General features: G+C 41.0%; 1 protein-coding gene across 1 annotated transcript; it reads right to left on the bottom strand.

The window, feature by feature from the left end:
- Positions 1–614: 614 nt before the first annotated feature.
- Positions 615–7749, bottom strand: hsp90b1 (heat shock protein 90, beta (grp94), member 1). The gene is made up of 18 exons (XM_070830055.1): positions 7629–7749; positions 7011–7113; positions 6541–6682; positions 5392–5508; positions 4947–5278; positions 4603–4714; positions 4345–4473; positions 3909–4025; positions 3680–3817; positions 3486–3563; positions 3317–3382; positions 2755–3024; positions 2361–2606; positions 2088–2224; positions 1882–1960; positions 1404–1559; positions 997–1107; positions 615–889 (listed from the first exon to the last, which is right to left on the bottom strand). The coding sequence occupies exons 1-18, from the start codon at positions 7675–7677 to the stop codon at positions 863–865; spliced, it is 2409 nt and encodes an 802-aa protein (XP_070686156.1). The 5' UTR covers positions 7678–7749; the 3' UTR covers positions 615–862.
- Between the last annotated feature and the right edge of the window lie 1993 nt (positions 7750–9742).

Below are 9742 nucleotides of genomic sequence, written 5' to 3'. Positions count from 1 at the left end.
AATAAACCCAACTGGAAAATTTTACATACTTACAGCTCTGCTTTGTCTTCTTCTCCGGGGTTAGAATCAGAGGCACTTAGAGCAGGACAGCCAGTGGTAGCACGGTACCATGGGTAATGATGAACAACATGTACAGTACAGATTCAGTACACTAAATGGGCTCTTCATTAGAGTTAAGAAAAATAATTTGTCAAAATCCATGCTTTAAGAAACTGATAAAAGCCAAAACTTGTTGGAAAGGCTCAAACTTCTTTTAGAGCATTTCCCTTGACATTTAAAGTTTTTGGTTTTTTTTGCATTCTGAACATTTTTTGGCCACTTAGATTTTTTTAGTTGCCTCGTCGCATTTACAAAGTCTTAAGTCCTGATGGACAGCCAGTCCTCAATATGCATTTGAGTGCAAATTTCAGTTTGCTAAAAGCCTTTTCCCATCAAGTGTCTACTTGTCAGTTTTGTTTCAAACACCACGAAGTATGTTGCCAACGCAAGACTGACATTACAATGTTGCTTTTCACCTTTAGTTTCTCATTTACATCGCAGTCAAATTAGCTTCCTTTCAGCTACTTGTGTATTTAACATCAATGTGTTTCACAACACCAGCCAGACACAGCATGTCCTTTTTCCAGGAAACATTTATTCGATCGAGAGACAGGATCGCATCTTTCCATAAACAGGTCAGTTAAATATTAACAAATTTACAGTCATGAGGAATGTAATAAAAAAAACAAAAACAAACAATGCTCGCCTTAAAAAACCCCAACCCAGGGACCCCACCCAGGACAACTTCAACCACGGTGGTACTGGAGCAAGATGCAAATTCATTTCCAGCTCCATTGTTGTACATGCTCGTCCGTTCAGTGCTTCAAAGTTCGTCTTTGTCAGTTTTTGTCTGCAAAAGAACAAAATTAAAGCTTTGAACTGACACAGAAGAGTAAAAACTCAAGCATCTGAATTATTTACGCCCCTAAAATGCCAAAGTATCTCAAGTGTTCTTACCGATTCCTCATCGTCATCCTCATCTACAATTTCCTCTTTATCTTCAGAGTCGTCCTCTGCTGTCTCTTCTGCATCCTCCTCTGCCGCCTCTTCCTCTGGCTCTTCTTCAATCTGTAGAGGAGTCACATTGTTTTTAACATAACACATTCAGTCTTCAACCATCACCGAGCTGCCACATTTAAAAATGACCCAACTGAGCCACCTGTGAAAGGTGGAGATGCCTAATACGTTTACAAAGACAGAAAAGGACAGTGGAACCATTTCAAAAGGAAAAATAACTGATCAAGTCAGAGATATGAAAGAGTTCACTGGCTGTGGAGCAGATCTAACTTGATACATACAAACTGAAACATTTTCTATGCAAATGTTTTAAGTAGTCCAGTGTGAGACAGCTGGCTTTGACTTGCCTCTTCATCCAGGCCTACGTTCATGCTCAGTCTGAGCATGCGCTCTATCCTGTCCCCATAAGCCTTTGTGTCAGTCAGCTGGTAGCCTGAGCGCAGAGTGGCCGTCTCAAACAGAACCATCGCCAGATCTGACGCGGTCTGGTCATCGCTGTCTTCCTGATGGACGCAAGGAAAACAGATTGCTCAGCTGACTACTCTATATTCAAAATTGCTGCACTGAAACAAATGAATGCACGTTAGCTGGTTAGACTGGTCATACTTAAAAATGATTATCACTACCAGAACAATGTGTTACAGTGTTTAGTCATGTTAGATGTGCAGCCATGTTCACACGGTTGGAAAACTGCATTGCTAAATGCAAAAGTCAAAATACCAAGTATAACACCATTTTATAAAAGCAGTGAGTTAGTCAATAAAGTGCACAATACAGCATCATTAAAATAGTTAAAATATATGAGGTTACAGTGATCAGACTTACATTGACTTCTTTAAGCATCTGTTTGATGAGAGGATGTTTGGGGTTGATTTCTAATGTTTTCTTCTGGCTGGCATAATAACTGAGGGAGAGAGGAATTTCCATATTAGCTCAGTAAACAAGCAGGCCACAAATATGTTCCACATTTGCATTTTACCACAGTGAAAATGAGCATTAATGTCACTGAAAAGCACAGGATCACTACTCACTTTGTGGAGATGTCTTTTCCTGTCTGGTAAGCCTGCGCCTTCATGATCCTCTCCATGTTTCCTGACCAGCCGTACTGACTGGCAACCAAAGCGCAGGGAGACTTGGTTAGCCTCTGAGAGAGGACGGCCTTCTCAATCTGTTGGAAAGACGGCAATCATATTAAATAACTTGAGTGATGGAATTTACCAAGCAGCTGCAGCAAAATTCTATCCCTTCTGTGGCAGGTATTTATTTCACATGCCACGAATATCACACAAATACTGGCTCTCTACCTTGTCTTTGAGGGCCTTGTCCTTCAGCCAAGTGGTGAGAGGTTCGTATTCCTTCTCCAGGACCTCCCTCTTCTCCTTGGCCTTTTCGTTCTCGTCAAATTTCACACCTTCCTTTGCCACGTTCTGGAAGCGTTTTCCGTCAAACTCGGGCAGTGCCTGGATGCAGTACTCATCCACGGGCTCTGTCAGGTAGATCACCTCGTAGCCCTTCTTCAGCAGCCTCTCCACGAAGGGAGAAGACTCAACCTGCGGAGAGAATGAAGCCAAATCAGTGCCAGGCCATTACATTTCATATTGCTTGAAAAGCGTGGTTTATTTGGTGCTAGTGAAATTTCAGCATGCTACACATAGTTGAAACTTTCCCCAATCAAACAGTATGAACGCATCCACTCACCTCAGTCCTGCTGGTACCAGACATGAAATAGATCTTGTCCTGCTTCTCCTTCATGCGCTCCACATACTCCTCCAGGCTGCACAGTTGTGTTTCATGGTGAGAAGTCTGGAAGCGCAGCAGCTTGGCCAGACGGGTCCTGTTGGAGTGATCCTCAATGACTCCCAGCTTGATGTTGGTTCCAAACTCCTTCCAGAACTTGTCGTTGTACTGTTCCTCTGCGATCTTCTTGATCATGTCCAAGGTCTTACGCACCAGCTTCTTACGGATGACCTGAACAGGGAGATGAGGAGCGTTACATCTTTTGTCACTTTTCTGCTACATTAAGTTTAGTGTTCCTTATTCTAAACCGTTTGTTTTTTCAAACTTTTGCTTTTTGCTTTTTGTCCTCTCTTCCTGTAAAGCACTTTGCCTTCTGTTTTGAAATGTGCTATATAAAAACGGTCGCTTTGATGCGCATCAATTTGCATCCAATTAAAAACAGAAAAAAACATTATTTACACATAAAATCAAAAATTGTCGGCATGTAGACGGGTGGTGTATTACGGTTAGATGTGAAGCTCACCTTGAGCAGCTTGTGCTGCTGCAGAGTCTCTCTAGACACATTCAGAGGAAGGTCATCAGAGTCAACCTGCCAAGACAAATCTCCATTAATCACAGTGCAGGTGCTATTCAGAGCAAAGACCCAGCAGTTTACATTAGGACGACTGTCTCCACTGGTTAGAGTCACTCACCACTCCTTTGACGAAATTAAGGTACTTGGGCATCATGTCGTTAAAGTCATCTGTAATGAAGACTCTCCTCACAAACAGCTGCGACAGAAAGAGACATTCAATTAGAAACCAGGTTGAGGGAATTCCTGAATATCATCCTATAAGCACGAGACAATCCCTCAAAATAGATACTGAATACTATTTGAGGGGCATACCTTGATGTAGTCGTTCTTCTTGGAGCCGTACTCGTCAAACAGGCCGCGGGGAGCCGACTTTGGCACAAATAGGATGGACTTGAAGGTAACCTCACCCTCAGCCATGAAGTGGATGTGGGCCAGAGGGTCGTCACTTTCCTGTTAAGAGAGTAAAACATAGTTTGAATTGATAGAATTAAACTCAAGGAAGGAACTAAGTCGCTGTATGATAAACTGTTTAAGTGCCTACCTTAGAGAAGGTCTTGTAGAAAGCCTTGTACTCATCGTCCTCAACCTCCTTAGCTGGTCGCTGCCAGATGGGCTTGATATCATTCATCAGTTCCCAGTCCCACACAGTCTTCTCAACCTACAACAAGCATGAAGACACATTTCTAAACACATACTAAAGCTTATTATATGGTTATCTTGAGATGTGGTGAATTATTTGATTACGTTGGCTATAACACTCAATTTCGCAGCTTATGAGCTTTAACAAAATTATGCAATTTTTGAAAAAATATTTATTCTACCAAAAAAACCCTAACACTATTCATCTCTATCAAATTAACAAAACTAAAAGTTTTATGATGCTATTGCGATTTGTGTAGTAATCTGAATAAAAACACATTTGATAGTCATCACAATATTAGCCTGACGCCCACCCCTTCAGTACATGAAGTCCTTACCTTCTTTGTCTTGGGCTTGTCTTTGTCCTCCTCCTCTTCCTCTACATCAGCCTCTTCCTCAGCAGGCTCTTTCTCTGGTTCCTCTGTGGCCTCAGTATCTTCGTCAATGGGCTCTTCAACGGTCTCAGTCTGGCGTGTTCGGGAGAAGAAATGATGCAACAGCCATTTGTCAATTTCCATATTCGTCAGTTTCACAATATTACTGGACTGGGATCAAGTCTGAGTCACAGTGTGAAGAGAAGCGTCTTAAGTAATCACCTTGCTGGCCCAGACGTAGATGGGGAAGTTGATGAACTGAGAGTATTTCCTGACGAGGTTCTTGATGGTCTCCAACTCCAGATAGTCTGAGGCTTCCTCTTTCAGGACCAGTCTGAGGGTAGTAAAAGATGGGGAGGACTTCATTACAAAGTCAATACTATACTAACATTTGAGAGTAAAAGAGAAATGGAAAAACAGCATTCACAGTCCTAGTGAGTGGGTGTTGCATTATTCTTACAATTTTGTGGAGAGCAATAAGACTGAAAGCAGTTGATCCTGACACTAGAAAAGTAGCTGGAATAGTAGATGATTTTAAGGTGAATAAAAACAAGATGTAAACCCACGTGATGGTTGTTCCTCTGCCGAGTGTGCTCCCGCGGGGGTCCTCGATGGTAGAGAACTGATTAGAGTCAGACTCCCAGATGTGCTGGGTGTCATTGTTGTGTTTGGACGTCACGATGACTTTGTCAGCAACAAGGAAAGCGGAGTAGAACCCTACACCAAACTGGCCAATCAGCTCCGAGGTCGACTGTCCCTCAGACTGCATCTCCGTCATCTGGTTGAGGAACTCGCTGGTGCCGGACTTGGCAATGGTGCCCAAGTTCTTCACCAGATCCTCTTTGGTCATTCCAACGCCAGTGTCTGTGATGTGGAGCATGTTCTTCTCCTTATCAGACTGGGGACAGGAACAATACAGTTAAGATACTAATAGAGTGAGAATAATCCACATTACCAATAAAGACTGCAACATACAGTACATTTTCAATCCCTCCCCTTTCCCGTGCATACTTTTATTTTGATTGTCAGCTCTTCATTGGCGGCCAGAGCATCCTCATGGGTCAGAGACAGCAGGCGGATCTTATCCAAAGCATCTGAGGCATTGGAAATAAGCTCCCTAAGGAAGATCTGAAACATAAGTAAAGGTCATTTGATCATTAGTTCAGTCTTTCCTGAAAAGGTCTGTTAGCTGGTTGCGGCATTTTCTGTACTAAACCCCCAATCATAGCTGCATAGTGTTTTGAAGCTGAGTGGTCGGAGAGATTGAGCAGGTATAACGCAACATAGAGCCCCTCCCTCTCCCCTGTCTTCTTGCGCAGCCCGTCACTGGAGCATCAGTTTGACACAGTATCAAGTGTCAAACTTTTATGTCCCGATACTGAGGCCACTAAGATGAAGCAAGTACAATAAACACAACTTGGGAGAGCTACGTTTACTCAGAACTAACGCTTTAAAAGTATTCACAGTATTATAGTTGGCAGTGTATTTTTGGTGTGCGTGCATTGTGTGTACAGACTTGATTGTACTGCATAAAAACTACAAGAGATCAAGACTTGGACATTTAAATGTCTAAAAAAGTTGAATGATTCAGACACAGCCTCATCCTTAGTAATGAAAATAATGTTGATTTAAGGGTTGAAATCGCTGTAGATCAGTTATACTGCCCAGTGTGAGCTCAATCAGCAGACCCACCTCCTCCCCCAGATCTCATGCAAGTGCCACTGGAGACCAGCAGGTGTGCCTTAATACATAACATTACGCAGTTTGTTCATTGAGTGGCAGCTGATAACCATTCACTATTGCAAACACACAGTGGCTAGAATATATTTTCACAAATGGATGCAATAATATTTGCAAAAATTTGACCAGTTCTCAATTTTAATTATCAACATAATTAAAAAAGCCAAGGCACAAATGTGCTTGGCACTGGAACAGTGTTAAACAAAAAATGATTATAATGTTCCTGAATATATCATTGATTTTATATCACTTTAAAGTGAGGGAGTTTAAGATGGAAGAAGCAGTTTTTTCCACAGCACGTTATTTATAGTGCAACAGCAGTGGGTCCCCACTGAACCGCCTGTGTATACAAGTAAATCCATCAAAATCACCTTGCAAAACTGATGATAGGACATCAAAATGCTATTTATTCCTGCTTACCTCCTTGTTCTTGTAGAGGGAGTTTATGATGAGCTTCATCATACGGTTGACTTCAGCCTGAAATACATGTTTTTCTGACTTTTCTCTGATTTCCTTGATCTGAGCTGCATTCAGTCCGTCCAGCTGGATAGCCTCCTCCTCTCTGTGTATAGACAGATGCACGTCAGGGACATGCACAACTTCGAATCGCAGTGAACAACAAACATGTAAATCTGTTCTCCCCTCTTGGGATCAGAGTCCAAGATGAAGCCATGACACACAAGATTTGCAAGCTTTAATGAGCGGTGTGGAGTAAACCATTCAAAGCTGTACCACCACTACAATTAAGTGGTTGCAATTTGTGTGCATAACCTTGGTCACGTTGACCTTGTACTGTTAACTCCAGGTTTAGTCGACCTCACCTGATAGGAACAGCCACAGTGCGCTCAACAGGCGTGATATGAAATGGTATTCAAAAAAGGGACACCTACCTCTGTACCAGCTCATCATCCGTTCTGGATCCCTCTCTGCTTTTACCAATGTCCTCATCTACTGTCCCATCGATGTCAAGCTCATCCTCTGCCTTTACAGCAGCTGCCAAGGAACAAATATTTATTTTTTAATACAGATTTCTGCAGGAACATACTCAGTATTTAAGATAATTTAGCTCATAGTGAAGCTCAGCAACGACGTGATCAAGATCCCCCAAATATGAGAACTGCAACTTAACATGAGGTAGGCTGGCTTCTCTTTAACCAGAATACAGATTTACATGTATGTAACAGCGGCGGCTTTTCATAGAGGTGTTAGCTTACATCAGACAGCCTTAACATGCACTGTTTCTCGCAGAAACTTCTAGAAAGGCAATTAGGATTAACCTCAACGAATTCTAGCGCTGCCCCCCCCAGAAATGTGTTAAACCACGCTGTCTACCATTAAAGAAACTGATTAAATGAAGCTTGAAAACTGCAAATCTGCGAGGGCTCTGGTCGTGAATGAGCAGAGAGGAGGCACAAAAGCAAGTTAACGCTAGCTAGCTGGCTAATGTTAGCTGAAATTCTGGCTCATAATAAAGCGAGAAGAAACGGTAAGTGTTTTCCGCTACTCACCAAAGGCTAAGAGCGCAAAAACAAGACCTATCACCCAAACTCGCTTCATTTTGAGACACCACTTGAGTGACGACGTGAGACAAAAGCCGGGAGATAGTGCAGGCAGCACTGCCTTAACAAGGGAGACTGACAAACCACCTCTCCCACCAAAAGAACCCACTCTGTTGAACCCGTGACAACCGACCAATGGCTGCGCACCACGCACAACCTTCGACCAATCACAGCAGAGTCCCCGGTACATGTTGTCCAATCAGATTCTTCAACATAAGTCAATACCCCAAAATCGTGGCTGGAGACTATTGGCCAAGAATGAATAATCAGCACATCACTTCCTAACACTCACCTCCAAATGTGGAAAAAAAATATCTCTGTCAACACGTTGGTTAAACTTTGATTTTATTATGCAATGTCACACCAAAGTGACAGTGAAGCTGGATGAAAATGAGGATGAAAGAAGGAGTTTGTTTATGGCTCTATTGTCACTGATTGTTGCATTATATCTTTGTTTCAGACAAAGTTTCAATGATGTAGGCCTAATGTTTATCTACGTGGGTGTATATAGTCTGATATGTAGACTATCTGCACTATCTCTTTCCTGTAAAGATGTGAATTCACTATACTTAGACACTGTACTGCTTCATATCCTGCTGTGTATTAGTGAGTGCTCATTATCTGCACCACTAGCTCCTGTCCACAAGATGGCCCTGTTCAGCTGGTGAATTATATTTTCTTCAAACACTTGTCAATGTGTGTCAATGTTTGTGTCAATAATGTATGACATTATCATACAAATGCATACATTATAGTGCAGCTTGCTTAGCCTGTCTGGTGGGTGTGTATATCAGGTCATATGGGTATAATAGAACAAGGCTATAGGTGTCAAATAGCAGTTATACAATTATGTGTGTGAAGGGGTGGGGTGTGTGTGTGTGTGATATTGTAGTGTGAAGTGTATGTGTGCGTGTGAGAGAGAAAGTCAGAGAAAGAGAGAGACTGAATATAGTATGAAAGTCCTTGTAAAATACACTGAACATTTAAAACCTTTTTGATCCTTTGATGACACTTTTGAAACCAGTACTTACATACATGGCTGTAGGAAGTTTTATTTCTTCTATAAAAGGGCTTTAATCCATTAAATCCTTTAATCAACGGGGGTCCCAAGTGGAGTTTCCCCCCAAAAAAGGAAAGAAATAGAGGAAATTGTAAAAATAACAAAGTAAAAACAATTATGGTGAACAAAAATGATGAGATAGTACCTCAAATGTTTGATTTTCTAAGTCAGTTATGAGACAGGTCAAATCTGCACTTGAAATGCCAAAAGGCAAACTATTGATGAATTCTCTAATTATTTTCATTTAGTGTCTCATATTTTTTACTTTGCTATCAGATTCTGAGTTTATGAGTTCCTAAGTCATAATGTAGACTTTCTGGGTCAAAGTTATAAGGTAGTGAAAGGTTTGTCATAAATTTTGACCCAACAGGAGATGCTGAGCTAAAATAATGAGCTACTGGGTCAAAATTCTGAGATATTTAGTCAGTTAAAATCAGTCATCTCATGAGCGTGTCCTAAAAAGTAATGTCTCAGCATAAATAAAAATAGATAAGAACTTTTGTAAGAGCATCTCATCAGTGTGTCATATAATGTCCTACAAAGTCTAAATGATCACTTAGCATCTCATAACTTTGTTTTACTATTAGAAATGAGAAAACAATACTGTGTGCGGTAAATCAAATGTTTAATTTATTAACTAACAAGTAGTAGACAATAAGTTCTGATGAATTATCTTTCTATCATGATTTAGTAATCAGATTATAAGTCATAACATAGACTTTTTTATGAGATACTCAAATTTGAGGTATTAAGTCAGAGTAATGAGATATTCAAACCTTGGAGTTTTTACATCACAATTATGAGATACTCAGTTAGTTTAAATGAGTCCTTTCAGAACTGTGTCCTAAAACGTATAAGTTTGTACTTATTAACTAATTATTTTCTATTTTCGTCATTTAAACTCTCCAGTATTCTTAAATACCTTTAATACCACGGACACTGCTGACCTGAGCAGTAGCTTTACATAATGGCGGCTCCTTTTCTGGATTATGCATATTTAAAG

The sequence above is a fragment of the Pempheris klunzingeri genome, chromosome 5 (assembly GCF_042242105.1).
Source record: "Pempheris klunzingeri isolate RE-2024b chromosome 5, fPemKlu1.hap1, whole genome shotgun sequence".
In the NCBI taxonomy this organism is placed as follows: Eukaryota; Metazoa; Chordata; class Actinopteri; order Acropomatiformes; family Pempheridae; genus Pempheris; species Pempheris klunzingeri.
Note: the sequence above shows the minus strand (reverse complement) of the source record. Positions and strands in the feature narration are given on the sequence as shown.

Excerpts from the sequence above, each read along its gene's own strand:
- hsp90b1 (XM_070830055.1), bottom strand. The coding sequence starts at position 7,677 with ATGAAGCGAGTTTGGGTGATAGGTCTTGTTTTTGCGCTCTTAGCCTTT. Across the intron at positions 7,114-7,628 it reads TTTTGCGCTCTTAGCCTTTG|CTGCTGTAAAGGCAGAGGAT; the intron begins GTGAGTAGCGGA and ends GTTCCTTGGCAG. Across the intron at positions 4,715-4,946 it reads GGCAGAGGAACAACCATCAC|ACTGGTCCTGAAAGAGGAAG; the intron begins GTGGGTTTACAT and ends TACTACCCTCAG.